Here is a 17,475-nt window from a genome sequence, read left to right as displayed (position 1 = left end):
GGCACCATCTCTCCCTACTATACCTGCTATCCCACAGTCACACTCCCTTACCAGAGACTATTATCCACTGTTACTATAGGCACCATCTCTCCCTACTATACCTGCTATCCCAAAGTCACACTCCCTTCCCAGAGACTATTATCCCACTGTTACTATAGACACTATCTCTCCCTACTATACCTGCTATCCCACAGTCACAGTCCCTTCCCAGAGACTATTATCCCACTGTTACTATAGGCAGCATCTCTCCCTACTATACCTGCTATCCCACAGTCACACTACCTTCCCAGAGACTATTATCCCACTGTTACTATAGGCACCATCTCTCCCTACTATACCTGCTATCCCACAGTCACACTCCCTTCCTAGAGACTATTATCCACTGTTACTATAGGCACCATCTCTCCCTACTATACCTGCTATTCCAAAGTCACACTCCCTTCCCAGAGACTATTATCCCACTGTTACTATAGGCACCATCTCTCCCTACTATAGCTGCTATCCCAGTCACACTCCCTTCCCAGAGACTATTATCCCACTGTTACTATAGGCACCATCTCTCCCTACTATAGCTGCTATCCCAGTCACACTCCCTTCCCAGAGACTATTATCCCACTGTTACTATAGGCACCATCTCTCCCTACTATACCTGCTATCCCACAGTCACACTCCCTTCCCAGAGACTATTATCCACTGTTACTATAGGCACCATCTCTCCCTACTATACCTGCTATCCCAAAGTCACACTCCCTTCCCAGAGACTATTATCCCACTGTTACTATAGACACTATCTCTCCCTACTATACCTGCTATCCCACAGTCACAGTCCCTTCCCAGAGACTATTATCCCACTGTTACTATAGGCAGCATCTCTCCCTACTATACCTGCTATCCCACAGTCACACTACCTTCCCAGAGACTATTATCCCACTGTTACTATAGGCACCATCTCTCCCTACTATACCTGCTATCCCACAGTCACACTTCCTTCCCAGTGACTATTATCCCACTGTTACTATAGGCACCATCTCTCCCTACTATACCTGCTATCCCACAGCCACACTCCCTTCCCAGAGACTATTATACACTGTTACTATAGGCACCATCTCTCCCTACTATAGCTGCTATCCCAGTCACACTCCCTTCCCAGAGACTATTATCCCACTGTTACTATAGGCACCATCTCTCCCTACTATACCTGCTATCCCAGTCACACTCCCTTCCCAGAGACTATTATCCCCACTGTTACTATAGGCACCATCTCTCCCTACTATACCTGCTATCCCAGTCACACTCCCTTCCCAGAGACTATTATCCCACTGTTACTATAGGCACCATCTCTCCCTACTATACCTGCTATCCCACAGAAGACTGTTCACACCCTCTAACTATTCAGACAATACAACCATGTGTGTGTGTTATTATTAAGTCCAAGAGCAATGCTTGTGATATTAGTATTAGCAAAATTACAATAAGTTGTTACTTCTTAATACATATATTGGAGAAATGTGATATGAGAAATATATACATCTGACCTCAATACATCTATGATATACACATTTTATGATGTTATAATTAGTGCTGTGTTTTTGATTCCAGCAGGTACAAGCCTTGCAAATGAAGAGCAATCCACTCCAAAGAGCATCTTGCCTTCAAAGGATATCCTCAAGGGTAGCAGTAGGACTGTACTGCAAGTGTGTAGCAGCACGATAATTCCCCGCAGGAGTTTACTTCCAGCACCAAAAACATCCACATCACCTGCTGGTAAGCAATTCTGTTTCCGAAAACAATAACATGCCATCTGCATTAGCCCATCAGGGGAAGAGAAGCGCTCATTAGGCTGAAGCAATGTTTCCATCCTGCTAAAATGAGGAAACAAAAATAAGCTTTAGTCACCCGTAGGGTTTTCTGATAAATAAACTAGCAAGACACTTGGTTGGAGAAGAAGGACGCTTAGCAGTGCAGTGGTATATCCATTTCCATTGACAGTTTGAGCACTGGTTGTACCCAGGAGTATTGTCAGAGGGGGACTTTGCAGTATGGACATGGGTCGCAGGGGGGCCCCTAAGACAGCAGCCTTGTTGGGCCCATGGCTCCCCAGTCCGACCCTGAGTATTGTACAGCACTGTATACATTTACAATACACAAAAGCTACTGGAAAATTTATCCTTATAAACTGTGCTTTACACCACTTTTGTCACTGAATGCAAACAGCTAGTGATGAGTGAATTTGTTCCATTTCGATTTGCCAAAAAGATTCGCTCAGCAGAGAAAAATTTGTGAAATGCATTGAAGTTAACATTTTTTTTACGCACTTATGAACAATTTTGTTACACGCATGACAAGTTTTCTCACTACAAATGCATTAAAGTAAATGGCCGTTTTTTCTTATGGCGACTATTTTTGTCTTGGCAACTTTTTTGTTGCAATTTCACAAAAAAATTTCACGCGTGTCCGCAGCTGCCGAGAACATTTGCTCATCATTACAAACAGCGAATTCTATTTTACAAGCAGTTTCCCCTTTAACAAGCAGTAAGTAAGTAGAAGAACTAGACAGAAGCTTGACACTTTCTGGGAGACTTCTCACTATGACAGAGTTTATATATTTTCTGCCTGAGATCAGTATATCCCCATAGTAATAAGTAAACATTCATATGCTCATTCCCTCATAGTATCCTTTGGCAACATGTTTCTCAGGCCTAATAAAAATTTAATTTTGCTGCCGGGGTTCTCTAATTTATCACTTAACAAATGTTACAAACTGACAAAATGCCATTCATGCAGATGAGCAGGGGCTGCCATATTGTTTCCTTACATATTGTACATAAACATCAATGGCACAGTTTCATCTAGAGATATTCAATAGGCTGTGCAGTGTTGTTACTTGATAACTAATGTTATTCAAGAATGGGAGCTATTTTCCAGAATGCTGGGGACCTGGGGCTTCCTGGGTAAGGGATCTTTCCATAATTTGGATCTTCATAACTTGTTTAGTAGAAAATCATGTAAACATTAAATAAACCCAATAGGCTGGTTTTGCTTCCAATAAGGATTAATTATATCTTAGTTGGGATCAAGTACAAGCTACTGTTTTATTATTACAGGAAAAAAAAAAGGAAATAATTTTTAAAAGTATGGATTATTTGGATAAAATTGAGTCTATGGGAGATGGACTTTCTGTTATTGGGAGCTGTCTGGATAAAGGATTTCCGGATAACCGATCCCATACCTGTAGTTGAATTGTAGGGGGGTTTTGTTTTTATCTTTTTATAGTGACACAAAGGTGCAGATTTTGGAAAAAATCTATTTAAAAAGTCAACCTTCTTTCTGTGTTGTCACTGTAAAAAGAAAAAACATTTTCACACAATTTACTATAACGTGAAACATCTGTGCCAAAATATATTCTGTCCCATCATAAAAAAAAAAAATGTACATTGAGTATGACTAAAGATTTCTATAGTGAAATAAAAAACTTTTAAGAAGTAAAAAAATTGTTTAAAAATAAATTAAAGAGAAATCATTTATACCCAACATGGCTTAGAAGTATTAGAATGCTGCTGTAAGGTAACAAGATTCAGGTAACAAGATTCAGGTAACAAGATTCAGGTAACAAGATTCAGGTAACAGCAGGTCAGGAACAAACAAATTACATTCAATGACTCAGCCCTGAGCAAAGCTCAGGACGGGCTTTATAAAGGGAAGGTGATTAGGAATGGGAGACACATGAGGGTAAACGAGGTGGGTGGAAAACAGAGAGGAAACATACTGTGAACAGGCAAATAAACAGAAACATCAAACACAAGTGTTCAGAATCAGCCCCAAGAGCCCCCAGTGGCTCATAAGGCATATGCAGCCAGTGTCCAGAACAAAACAAGAGTTCGAGGAGTTCAAATCCCTGGCTGATCCTGACAGCTGCTATTTTTGATCAAAGTTTTGGGTGAAATTTTAATTTTATTAAATCATTGCCAAGGTTCATATTCTAGGAAATCTAGGTTAGAGATGTTTTGGATTTTTCTTTTTTTTATAAATTTAATTTTTGAATTTGGGCTATTTTTAAAATTCGCAGGCAGATTTTTTTTGTCATAATTGTTTTCTCGATTGCTAGCATATTTACAAAGAAAATCTCGATTGTGTGAATTCACTGTAAAAACACACTTGCAATGAAAACACTTTGTTCCATTAATGTTTACAAATCTGACTGTTTACAAAGAGACAGGTTTTAGATGGCAGATGTTTTAATTCAAATGTATTTATTTTTATACATTTTGAAAATCTGAATTAGCAAAACTCAAAAAATTTTGCTAAAATAGTCAGAATGTTAATGTAATTCACCTTGCATTGTCTTATTTAGAAGCTTGCCAGCTTTTTAGATCCTTGAATCTGATAAAAACACAATCTTGGTGTAATAACTTACCCCGGTAGGGGTTGTGGAGTGCGACGGGGACGCTCGTCGCACTCCAAGCGGGGACGCCCGCAGGGATCTTCTGCGCCTAGGGCGCGCGCGCCGCTTCCGTCCGCGTCTTAAAGGCGCAGGCGCAATGGCGCGAATTTTGAATGTATTTAAAGGGACAGTTTGTAATTTTAGATTGCCCGTGATAGGATTTGTTCCTGGTGCTTTAGCTGTTGCTATTCTGTGTGAATCTGTTCCTGATTATCTGTTTTGACCCTTTGCCTGCCTGTTTGACTATTCTGATCTCTGGAACCTGACCCTTGCCTGAAACCGACCTTGACTCTGCTTAATCCTCCTGTTTGACGTTCCGGTTTGACCTCTGCCTGTTATTTGACTCCGATTCTGCCTCAACCCATCTGATTGATCACCTGGTTTTGACCCTTTGCCTTCCTGACGATTCTGTTATCCGCCTGCCTCGATCCAGCCTGTCTGACCATCCGCTTGCCTTGACCTTTTGTACTGTGACCTTCGGCCTAAAGACTCTGCTAAACAGCCGTGCCCCTTTGCCAGCCAGAACATCTCGCCTTGCACCCCTCGTTAAGTCCAGGTGGCACCCAAGTAAGCTGAGGGCTCCTCCCGAAGCCCAACGGTGGTCACACTACTGGTGAAGCCGAGCCGAGACCAGGGTGCTTGGCATTTGTTCTGGTATCGGGTGCCGGCCGTGACACTTGGATTTTAAATAGTTGTCATCAATGCAACGGAAAGTGTCTCAAATTGCCTCCTATAATAATTATTGGTCATTGAGGCAAAACAAGAACAAGAATCACTAGGACAATGCATGTTGTGTTGCCACTGTGTCAAATCACTTGTGCCAAACTTGTCTTTTTAGATTAGAAAAAGTAGTTGCATTTTGCCATTTTTTGTGTGTGATATGTATGAACTCATACATAATTGTATTAAATAACTGACAAGCTTTTCACTCTAAGGGCAAGGCCAGACAGCGTTTTTGCTGCGTTTTTACGTTGCGTTTTTACGTTGCGTTTTTACGTTGCATTTTTACGTTGCGTTTTTACGTTGCGTTTTTACGTTGCGTTTTTAAAAAAGAACAGCCAGGCATAAATACGCCATTGAAACCACATGCGACCGTCAACATGCGTTTTTCATGCGTTTTTCAGCACATAGGATTCTTTTCCCAACATGCACTTAACTTGTTCTCGTTGAGAATTTGGACGCCAAATTTAAAATACGCTGCGTATTTATGCAAAGTGTGGTTTCAAATGTGCAGAACCCATAGTCTATTGATTTGGTAGTTTCTTGACATATTGGCATTTCTGCTATTAAACTGAAAATCCGGGGGTCCTGTGGCGGATTTCAGCTTGCAAGTGCCGTGTGTGAATTGCCATAGTGCGTTTTCCATTAGTTTCAGTGGTAGTGCAGTTTATGCGTATTTATGCCTGGCTATTCTGTTTTAAAAACGCAACGTAAAAACGCCGCAAAAACGCCTTGCCCTTAGAAATCGTAGTAGGAATCTGTTTTTCTTTTGTAAATCAGCATACAGTGCAATTTCTAAAAGTTTGAGATTGTGTTTATGCCCGTTTCAAGACAAAATAAACAACCATGAATATATGTAAGAATATTTTTTGAAACCGCAAATACTGTAGTTGGAATTTATTCAAGAAAAAGCCCCACAAAAAGGCGCCAGGAAAACACGGCAAGTAAAAAGTGTCGAGTTTCTATAGAAGTCAATGAGAATTGTCTCAAGTTTTTTTACTTCCTTCCCCCCTCCCCTGTTATTAAAAGCTTTGAGATTTTCAGCCTTGTTGAAAATGAATGAAACAATGTGATTAAGGGTAAGTCCACACTGGGCATTTTAGGGAGATTTGGTCGCCGGAGTTTTTTTCATTTTAGCCAGCGCAGAGTGAGAGAAGGCGTCTGGGGAGATTGGTCGCCGCAAAAATGAGGCGATTAGTCGCCAGGCGACCAAATCTCCCAAAACCCCCAGTGTGGCCTGACTAGGGTTGCCACCTTTATGTCTGGCTGAGACCGGGCGGGGGCGGGTCATTTATGGCAGTGGGCAGGGCTATGATGGCAGTGGGCGGACCCGTGACATCAGTGGGTGGGGCTATGACGCAGCGATCAGCAATTGGCCGATCACTGTGTCAATCAAGGGAATCCCGCCCAGTTTTCCTTATTTGGAAAACTGGGCAGGAAGTATAGACCTGGGCAGCCCCTCGAAATACCGGGCTGTCCAGGTCAAAACCGGACAGGTGGCAACCCTAGGCCTGACCCTTAATGCAGTCTGTGTTCAAATTTTGTTCTGCAGTCGTGGCTATTTTGTCTTTTGAATTCTGAGTTTTTGTGGAATACGGTCGCAAAAACAAATCGCAATTAAACTCAATATAAACGTTTTTGTGATTGCTAGCATATTTACCAATATGTCTAAATCAGTAAAATTTCAATTCACTGGTTTAATCCGATTGAATCCAGTGATAAATGCAATCAAATAACTCTGGTAAGTGAACCCCTCTGTCTGAGAGCAAGCGCATCGTTCAGCAGCATCAGACTTCACCCTGAGGTCCCAGTAGTTATAAACACAGTATATTTAAGTTTGTTAAAAGAAAACAAAATTATAGCAAACACAATAAAGCAAAATGAAAGTTGAGCGGTTAAGGTCATCGTGGATATAATCAGAGAGTGCAGTGGCCGGGAGTGAAGAGAAAGGTTAGAGCGCTCGGTGGAGATTATCTGCAGGATATGAAGCTACATGAGTTCATCAATCATTACTGAGATTTATCAGGTGCTAAAGCAACGTGTATATTGGGTTTGGGTATCAGTATAACTACAGATAATGTCTCCGTGCCTGCCCTGTTTGCGCATTCAGGTTATACTGGATTTTATACTATTTCAATCTAAAGCGTGAAAGCTGCTGCCGGTTTGACAGTATTTCCAGCTTTGCTTTTGACTTTCCCCAGACACGATGAAAGGGCTTAAGGCATGAAGCTGGAAACATATTGAGTTCTCACACTGTAAAGAAAACCTGCGCTCTACAATAATAACAATACCTGCTGAATTCTGACTTTCTTATTCACAAAGAGAGCCGCGATTCAGCTTTATAATCATTATGCTTAAAGGGGTGTTCACCTTTGAGTTAACTTTAATGTTAAAGAATGGCTTGTTCTTTGTTATTATTCAGTTGGTCTTCATTTTTTTTTAATAAAGACCAACTGAATAAAAAGAAAACCAGCGCTCTACAATAATACCTGCTGAATTCTGACTTTCTTGTTCCCAAAGAGAGCTGGGATTTAGCTTTATAATCATTATGCTTAAAGGGGGTGTTCACCTTTGAGTTAACTTTAATGTTATAGAATGGCTTATTCTTTGTAATTATTCAGTTGGTCTTAGTTTTTTTAATATCTTTTATTTTTTTTAAATTATTTGCCTTCCTCTTCTTGCAGCTTTCAAATAGGGGTCACTGACCCCAGCAACAAAAAAGTTGTTGCTCTCTGAGACTGGATTCTGCTACCAAACAGCTGCTGAAATTCCAGGCTGGAGTGCTGCTGAACAATCAAAAAGCACAAAAAAACCTTAACCTAAGAATTTTCTGGTCAACAAATACACATTGACTCTATATCTTTTCCTAAAGGGTCTCAGTGAACGTAAGAAGAGATTCCCTCCCAGTTCCCACTACAGGTATAGGATCCCTTATCCAGAAACCCGATATCCAGAAAGCTCCGAATTACGGAATGGCTGTCTCCCATAGACTCCATTTTATCCAAATAATCCAAATTTTCAAAAATGATTTCTTTTTTCTCTGTAATAATAAAACAGTAGCTTGTACTTGATCCCAACTAAGATATAATTAATCCTTATTGGAAGCAAATCCAGCCTATTGGGTTTATTTAATGTTTAAATGAATTTCTAGTAGACTTAAGGCATGAAGACCCAAATTACGGAAAGATCCGTTATCCGGAAAACCCCAGGTCCCGAGCATTCTGGATAACAGGTCCCCATACCTGTACCATAAAGATATAGGCTGAGAAGAAGTCTAAAGCTGGCCATAGATGTTGAGATTTTTAAAAGATCAGATCCTGATTGTGAGACCACGATCTTCTCAGAACGATCGTACGAATTTACCATCGACTAAAAAGACCAATTTGCCAGGAAAACAAAGGGGAGCTGCCTGCTTGGCCCTGCAAACATAGATAGATTGCACTGGGACCGACAAAGATTTTTTGACCTGGCCGATCAATTTCCCGACAGATGTCGGCCGAAAAATCGTAAGATGTACGATCGTTCGAATACCACTAACCGCACGATAATTTCGAAGTATTGGTCGGGCTTCCCGAAAATCGGTCGTTCGGCAAGAAGAATCGTCGCGTCTATGGGGAGCTTTAGCTAAACTACTTCCCTGCCCATTTAGGCAGATTTTGATCCAGTTTGATCATGGGCTTGTCTGTCAAAAAGTACCAATGGCAAGTGCTGGGAATTAAAGTACCATTTCCAACCAGTTTCAGTCAAAGGCAGGTTTTTCTATTGGGTTGCACTAGAACAGCACCAACATTTGCACTGCAGATAAGAAATGCAACTTCATCTGAATGAAATATCTCCCATGAATGGTAGATCCGTGTTCTACTCAGATGGAAGAGCTGTATAACTATACTTTTTTTGTGTCCTATGAAAATTAAAGGAACCATTTAAGCTAAAATAGGAAGAGGGCATTGCCTTGAACTTGATGGGCATGTGTCTTTTCTCAGGCTCAGTTCAGTCTCAGACTGGAAACCCAAGCCACACATACAAAAACAATCAATAATTATATGCAACACCAAGTAAAGATAGATTCAGTAGGTAAACCTGTAACCACGGCTTCCGTCCAGTGAAGCAATATAATCAAACAATAAAGGTGGTGGTTAATAATAGGTCCAATACGCAGAACTTTACTGCAAAACTCAAGTGCTTCAATGTGTCACGACATGTTTCGAGCTGAGCTCTTTCTCAAGTGAGAGAAAGACCTATTATTAACAACCACCTTTATTGATTGATCAGCAATAATTAATACTGATATTTCCAGACCGACTTGTAGATCATTAATAAGTGAAAAGGCACATTTCTACTTATTGCATTTCAAAAATGATCCATTCTTGGATTTCTTGATCCATCTATAGCTTCCTTCCTGTAGGCTATGCTTTTCTGTTTATTGCAGTCAGCTCCTAAGGGGAAGAGCATCAAATGCTTTAGCAAAGTCTTAATATAATGCATTAACTTCATTTCCGTGGTTAAACTTCCTCCGGCCCTCAACTTATAAACCGATTCAATTCGTTTCACTCCAACCGTCCTTCATAGAAACAATTCTGTTGGTAATTCTGTTGGTAATCTCTTTATTGGCATTCAGTCTTTCACACAGTCTCTTAACATCAGACCATATTATATGTTTCCATCTACAAAAACATAAAAAAAAGAACTGTTGAAGAAAAAAACCTAGTGACTCTGGAAACAAGAGTCCTTATAGTGACTTCCATGTACTGCCCATGAATGCCAACCTACCCATAGGCACTATAGGTTATACAGGGAAATCACTGCTATATGCAGGTTTTCCAGTGCTAATATGATTAATTTAAGTCAACATTTCCACTTGCTGGACCTTTCTGCTGACTTTGACACAGTAGAAAATCAAGATAGTAAAAAAAGGAAAGTCCTGTGATATTGATCTGCTTAGAACTGACCAGAGAACTATCAGATGACTCTTCTCTGCCCGGTAACATAATTTTCTACTGACTGTATCCATCCTGGATACAAAAGTAAAGCATGTATATTGCAAAAGAGCCCAGAAAAGCAAGTTTTCATGAATTTGTTTACCTTTCCATAGGATTGCCTGTCACAGTTAACTCACAATACAACGTCTGTATATGTTTCTTTCGGCTTGCATAATTAATAAAGATCTCTGTTGTTAGTATTAAAAAATAATAATAATAATAAAAAAATAATCTCATACAATTCCCCTGGATCATTGCAAAGTCATGAATTACATGAATTTATAAAATAAAGCACTAACATAACATGCCGATTATCCAATTCCTAAAGGACACCCTCTTCTCTGCCAGACAGAACCATAAAATCTATATATATATATATATATAGAGAGAGAGAGTGAGAGAGAGAGAGAGAGAGAGAGAGAGAGAGAGAGAGAGAGAGAGAGAGAGAGAGAGAGAGAGAGAGAGAGAGAGAGAGAGAGAGAGACGGCAATATCCACAAAGGAGGCGAGCACTCTCAGGTCTTATGAAAAATAAAAGTGAATTTTATTTAGCAAAAAAGTTGCTGACGTTTTGGCTAGCACTCTAGCCTTTCTCAAAGTGCAAAATATCAAACAAATGGCGAGAAAAGGGGAGTGTTGACATCATCTGGCGTCAGAAAGGGTGAAGCAAGTATGCAAATTACTTAATATATACATAAACAAACAATAAAGGGTTAATGTCCTACACAAGGCTGACAGGGAAAGGTATGCAGTGATCTATGTATCGATTCAGTAACAATCACCGCTGGTTGTGTGGCTAAATATTAATAATGTTAACATTGTAGGGCTCAATAGGCAGGGCCGCCATCAGGGGGGGACAGGGGGGAGAGTTGTAGGGGGCCCGAGGGTAAGGGGGCCCTGCCACGCCATACTTACTTGATTAGCTGGGTCCCCCATGTTTCTGAGAGCTGCTGACTTTGGGAAGGCATGGACGTTTAAGGGGCCCTGGCCACCAATCTTCTTATAATGTGCGGTGGGCGCATTTCTTTCCTAGGGACCCCTCTGATGCTGACCTACCAGAAAAAAAACTCTGCAACATCTCATCACTTGCATCACTTGTTGCTTGTTGTGGCGGAGGGCTTATCAGGCAGTAGACATGACTGGCATATGCATAGAATAATGCAGATATGGGGAGGTTTAGCCTTCCCCTAAGAGAGAACAACTTAAATACTGTATATTCATATATAATTAGAAGATCTGGAGTGGAAAGTCGTCAATTCATATCGTGCCCAAACAAAAATGTAAGCTTCTCCCCTGGACTGGACATAACAGGCGCATAATCATTGAATGGTAAAAAATATCCTGGTTTCAAAGCAAGATGTTGAGGGGTAACTCCTTTAGCAGTTTTAATAAGTCTCCTGCTCTATGTTTTTCAGGGTTGAAGAAGGAGACACAGAAAGACCATGAGATTATTAATAGACCAGCTCTTTCATCGCCTAAAAGACAAGCACCAACAGCTAACAAGATTCAGTCACCAGGTAAGTAAGAGGAGCATTACAAGAAGAGCTGGCCCTGCTTTCTAATGAACATTTGGGGAGATAGAAAGGTTTGCCTGCACTGCCTTGAATTCTTTTGTTTAGCTGTATGGAAACATAGATAGCCTCTGACTACTTGTTTTCATAAGTAGACTTTTAATAGATGTATGGCCAAAATAAGATTCCCTTGAAGGTCCAAAATTCCCACACAGTACCAAGTGGAAGAGACTGGGAGGAAACACCCAAGAACCCACTTGCTTTCAAAGGGGAAGATAGCTGGTAGGAACTGACAACTGAAAATGCCTTTCTTCTGGACTCCAGACTAGAAGAATTGTATATGTAATATAGAAAGACAGCTCAGATTTCCATGATTTTCCTGCTAATTTTTCCTCTATTGTCTTACATACCAGATCGTGTTTAAATTACTATTCATTATGCAAATTATACACATTCTCAGTTCTTTGTATTTTTATTGACAGTGCTATTCTGCCTAATGCTTCTCTTTATTACTCACATTACTATATTATCTCATTACTTCTATCCTGACATTTTTATATTTGATCCGTCCTTTATGGTGATTACACTGGAGGTGGGCACCGAGCACCATATAAAAGGAGATTTCTCTGGGTTGCTTTGTTCTGCTCAGACCGGTGTTTGATGATGGAGCAGGTTGTCCTCATTAAGATCCAAGTCCACACCAAAGAGCTGTTTAATTCAGTTTGTCTCAGCTCTCTCTCTTTATATGTACTGTATATATATATAAAATAAGATAAAGCTTTGTTTATATCTCGGGATGCTGCTATTAAATGCTAGTACCCTGTCTGACAGTTGCTAGTAAGCATATGCAGCAGATTATGGAGGGACCTGGTGCGGAGAAGAGTGATTATTATTTTAGCCTTCTGTGTGCGGATTAGCAGCTTTATGCTGTTCCAAGAATATCTGGAGCATTTTGGACAGCTGATAGGCTCGCACCTGTTTAAATAGCCCTGGCAGGGCAGAGCTGACCTTGATTGTCTTTAGCAGGATTTTGTGTTCCCACTGATAAAATTGCTCACCTTTTGTACTTGTTTACTGTCACACTAAATGGATGGTTTGTTTTCTGATAGCAACCGAACTCTATCCAACTGCTGTTCCAAACCCTTCCTCTGCTTTGCTTGCACTTCTATATTTTTTGATTTGTTTTTACCGACTGTTCCTGAATTTAAGCACAAAACGGGTCTCATTTATAAGCAGAGTTTATGTTATAGTTACTTTAAATATAAATACCGTAGCATGGACAGAAAGTTTGTTGATGCGGCCCTTAATCCACCCGTATTTTTCTCGTTGCGATCTGATCCTTGGGCCCATAATTGGATCACCTTGAGGTGAACATATCGGGAAGAGATCTACTGATTTGGCAATGTCACCAAACGAGCAGACCTCCCTATGTATGGCCAGTTCAAGTGTGCTGTGTGAGCTGTGTAGCACATATTGTATAGACATATACCGCAGTTGTGTCTACACAAATGTCTCCATAATCATTTGTGTGAAAACCAGTGACGGGCGAATCTGTCACTAAACGCATTGAAGTCAATAGGTGTCAAAATTATTTTGACGCAATCGACTATTTTGTCCAAATGTGTCCGAACGATTTTGACGCTTGAAAATTAATTGTTGTTGTGGTGGTTTTACCCACAGGTCGAGCAGGTTCGGGCCGACCCAGCACTCCCATTTACGGGGGGCGGGCCACTCTCCCCGCCTGCCACCTTGAACTGCTGGCTTCCGACTTCCGGCTTCATTTTTTAAAGATGCACGCCTGCTCAGCCGCCCCTTTTGTGACGTCATCACCAGGGAGGGTCTAAAAATGGAAGCCAGAATTTGGGCTCAGGTGGGGGTGGGCGGGTTAGGGTCCGGTGCGTGTCAGGTCGGCATCACTAATGCTTAGCGCCCTGTGTCAATGGGAGCAACGCACTTGTGCCTTGCTGAACACATAAAATGATTCCAGCGAGACTTGGAAAACTTTCAGCGCAATTGTGCAATGACAACTGTGTTAGTTTTGATGCCTCACTGCAATTGCATCAGGAGCAATAACCGCTTTATGGGAAAAAAAACACGCATCATGGGGAAACAAAGCAAGGTGATTGCACTCTACATTGCACTTTTCTCACTGCACTTGTGGACAAAAATGAATTCTATAGACTGCTCACAATATTCTGTAGGGGTCATTTACAAGCGCAAGTGTAGTTGCAATTGTGTAAATTTCCTCACAGTCCCTACATGAAAAAATCCAATTCCTTATTTGCAGGCAGGCCTGGACTGGGAGTCAAAATAGGCCCTGCCATTCCAAGTACACAGAGGCCCAAACAGCCACCTACCAGCCCAAATAGCCCCCTACCCACCCGCTATATGGTAACTTTCTATGGAACCATACAGCAGCCTGAATTTGCCAGAACCCACAGATTGCCAGTCCGGGCCTGCAGGTGAATCCTGGAGCTACCACCATGTTTCCACATGTTTCAGCATTATTGTGTTTGATTAGAAGTGCAAAGGCAACTTGTTTGAGTTAACACATTGGATGTATTTGTGTCAGGTGCATCTTCCCCCCCCCAGTCAGAGTGTTGCATTGTGGGTAAAGAAAACATAGAAGATGCTGCATTGTGGGTAAAGAAAACATAGAAGATGCTGCATTGTGGGTAAAGAAAACATAGAAGATGCTGCATTGTGGGTAAAGAAAACATAGAAATGGCATCTGAAATTGCACTTTGCACACTGCACTTGTGGACAAAAATGGCCCCTGTGTTTCACGGAAAGTAAATGAAAGTTAAATACACAGTTAATATATAGTATAAAAAGGAACCTCGCAGCAAAGGAACCTCGCAGAAATCTTATTCATTCAAGTAGGAATGCCCCAAATCCATCATTTTTAGATTTGACCAAATAATTGATTCCTGCACAAATGTTCCAACCGAACTGAATCTGAATAAACGTTTGCTGCATTCAGCTGTACAGAGCTTTAAAGTCACAGGTTTGGAGTCAACACCTTTTAGGGAGGAACTCCACGGGCGATTTCTGAGTGATCCGACACGCTGCGCAAAAACACAGGCGTCAAGTTGGATGCAACGGAAGTAAGGTAAGCAGCAGAAACTTCGGATGGTGTTGCAGCGCTCGTCCGACACGACACGACTGTTGGATGGAGACGTTGCACCTGCATCCGGATGAACGCTGCGGCGAGATCGGACATTTCCATCTCTTACCTTATTTCTGTCACATCCAGCTTGACGCCTGCGTTTTTGCACAGCACGTTAGATCACGCAGAAATCGCCCGTGTACAACCTCCCTCGTGAATTGCACTACAGGTATGGGACCTGTTATCCAGAATGCTTGGGACCTGGTGTGCTCCGGATAATGAATCTTTCAGTAATTTGAATCTTTATACCTTAAATCTACTAGAAAATCATGTGAACATTAAATAAACCCAATAGGCTGGTTTTGATACCAAAAAGGATTAATTATATCTTAGTTGGGATCAAGTACAAGTTATTGTTTTATTATTACAGAGAAAAAGGAAATCATTTTTGAAAATGTGAATTATTTGATTATAATGAAGTCTATGGGAGACAGCCATTGTTTTCATTTAATTGGTTTTCATTTTTTATTATTAGTCCAAATAACGCTAGTAACCATGCACTGATTTGAATAAGACACTGGAATATGAATAGGAGAGACCTGAATAGAAAGAGGAGTAATAAAAAGTAGCAATAACAATACATCTGTAGCCTTACAGAGCATTTGTTTTAAAAGGGATCAATGACCCCATTTGAAAGCTGGAAAGAGTCAGAAGAAGAATGCAAATAATTCAAAAACTAAAAAAAATTAATAAATAATGAAGACCAATTGAAACATTGCTTATTAGTGGCCATCCTGTGACATACTAAAATTTAACTTAAAGATGAACCACCCCCTTTAATAGATAAGACATATAGCCGTAGTTCCAGTAATATCTAGAACTGAATATACGTTTGACCCCAAATTTCAGTGACCTTTATGCGGGAGTATGAAGAAGGTTGAATTGGCATTCTCCCCAAATCTCGCCCTAAATGACCTTTGAGGTGAGAAACTGTTGGTGTGACAGTGAATTTAGAATAGATGGTAATTTCAATCTTTGGCGGCATTTGCATTTATACGGTATGTGTGAACTTCACTAGAATGTCAACTTTACTAGCTCATTAACCCTTGTCATCCCAACTGTCCCTTTTTCAGAGGGACAGTCCCTCTTTTGACAGCTCAACCTGCAGTCCCTCATTTGTACTGGAAAGTCCCTATTTTCTATGCACTGAACAGGCAGTAAAAGAAACAAAGTTTCTAACTTAATTGTTTTTTAGCAGAGAGCCCAGAACAGGTAACGGGTGCAAATAAGATACTTTGTAACTATTTTGAAACACAAAAATAACTGTTTAGAAAAGGAGAATTATTTTCAAACTTTGATAACCTGCCAAATTTTGTAAAATGAACATGGTAATTAGGGGGTGTGGCCACAGAAAGGGGCGTGGTCACAAAATGTTGCTGCGCTACGTGCAAAAAAAATTTTGTCCCTCTTTTTACTTCCAAAATGTTGGGCGGTATGCCCCTTGTCATACCTGTGCAAGTAAAGAATCACACAGGGTAAAAATATGGCACTGATACTATGGCTGCCATCACATCCCCTTCAAATTCACATGTATATAAATTATAAATTCATGCTACATGGCCTGCCTAGATACCAGCCTGGGGCATGTTTCTCTGTCTGTTGCTAATTATCCATGAAGAATTAGCATCTAATATGCATCTAGTTCAATAGGCAGTCCGACACTAGAGGGGAAATTCTCTGACAGTTGCAGTATAGAACCACTTTAGTAATCGGCAGCACCCGCCCCTTAATCAGTTAGCTTTGATCAGTTATGTGAAGACATAGTATAATAATAATATCACAGTAGAGTATATTAAATGGGTGGTTCACCTTTAAGTTAACTTTTAGGGTAGGACTACATGGGCGATTTCCGAGCGATCCGACGCGCTGCACATAAACGCAGGGGTCACGTCGGCTGCGACAGTAATTGAAATGTCGGATGAAATGTTAGCGTTGATCCGATGCGACACGACTGTCGGATGCAGAGGCAGCGTCGGATCAACGACACCATCCGACATTTGAATTAATTACCTTTTTTTGGTTGCATACGAAGTGACGCCTGCATTTTTTCGCAGCGTGTCGGATCGTCCATGTAGTCCTACCCTTAGTATGTTATAGAATGGCCCATTCTCAGCAAAATGTAATTTGGTTGTAATTAATTTTTATAGCTTTTGAATGATTTGCCTTGTTCTGACTCTTTCCAACTTTCAAATGGGGGTCTCTGACCCCATCTAAAAAAAACAAATGCTCTCTAAGGCTACATGTTTATTGTTAATGCTACTTTTTATTGCTCATCTTTCTCTTCGGGTCCCTCTCCTATTTACATTCCAGCCTCTTGTTGAGAATGGATGGTTGCTTGGGTAATTTGAACCCTAGCAACCAGATTTATAAACTAGAAAGCTGCTAAATAACTCAAAAACCACACATAATAAAAAATTAAAACCAATTGCAAATTATCTCAGAATATCACCCACTGCATAACTCATAGGTGAACAATCCATTTTATACTTTCTAACAGAAAAGATCTGATTGGTTGCTGCAAAATTGCAGCCATGTTTGTGAGGTCCTACCCCAAATCTACAGTTGTTAGACTCCTCTTTATGCAGGGAAATGGCAGACTGTATGTGTGCAGAAGTAGCATTTAGTTGTGCTAATACTTGGTTCAAAGCAGCCTTTT

General features: G+C 40.7%; 1 protein-coding gene across 1 annotated transcript in view; it reads left to right on the top strand.

The window, feature by feature from the left end:
- The window catches only part of LOC108708699 (microtubule-associated tumor suppressor candidate 2), a 262,184-nt gene that overhangs the window by 139,939 nt on the left and 104,770 nt on the right, over positions 1-17,475 (top strand). Inside the window, exons 4-5 of the mRNA XM_041582652.1 lie at positions 1,600-1,764; positions 11,555-11,656. Coding sequence (XP_041438586.1) covers positions 1,600-1,764; positions 11,555-11,656 — 267 coding nt within the window. The remainder of the gene's footprint in view (positions 1-1,599; positions 1,765-11,554; positions 11,657-17,475) is intronic.

This window comes from Xenopus laevis, chromosome 2L (genome assembly GCF_017654675.1).
Source record: "Xenopus laevis strain J_2021 chromosome 2L, Xenopus_laevis_v10.1, whole genome shotgun sequence".
NCBI classification, from domain to species: domain Eukaryota; kingdom Metazoa; phylum Chordata; class Amphibia; order Anura; family Pipidae; genus Xenopus; species Xenopus laevis.
This window is presented reverse-complemented; position numbering and strand designations above follow the sequence as displayed.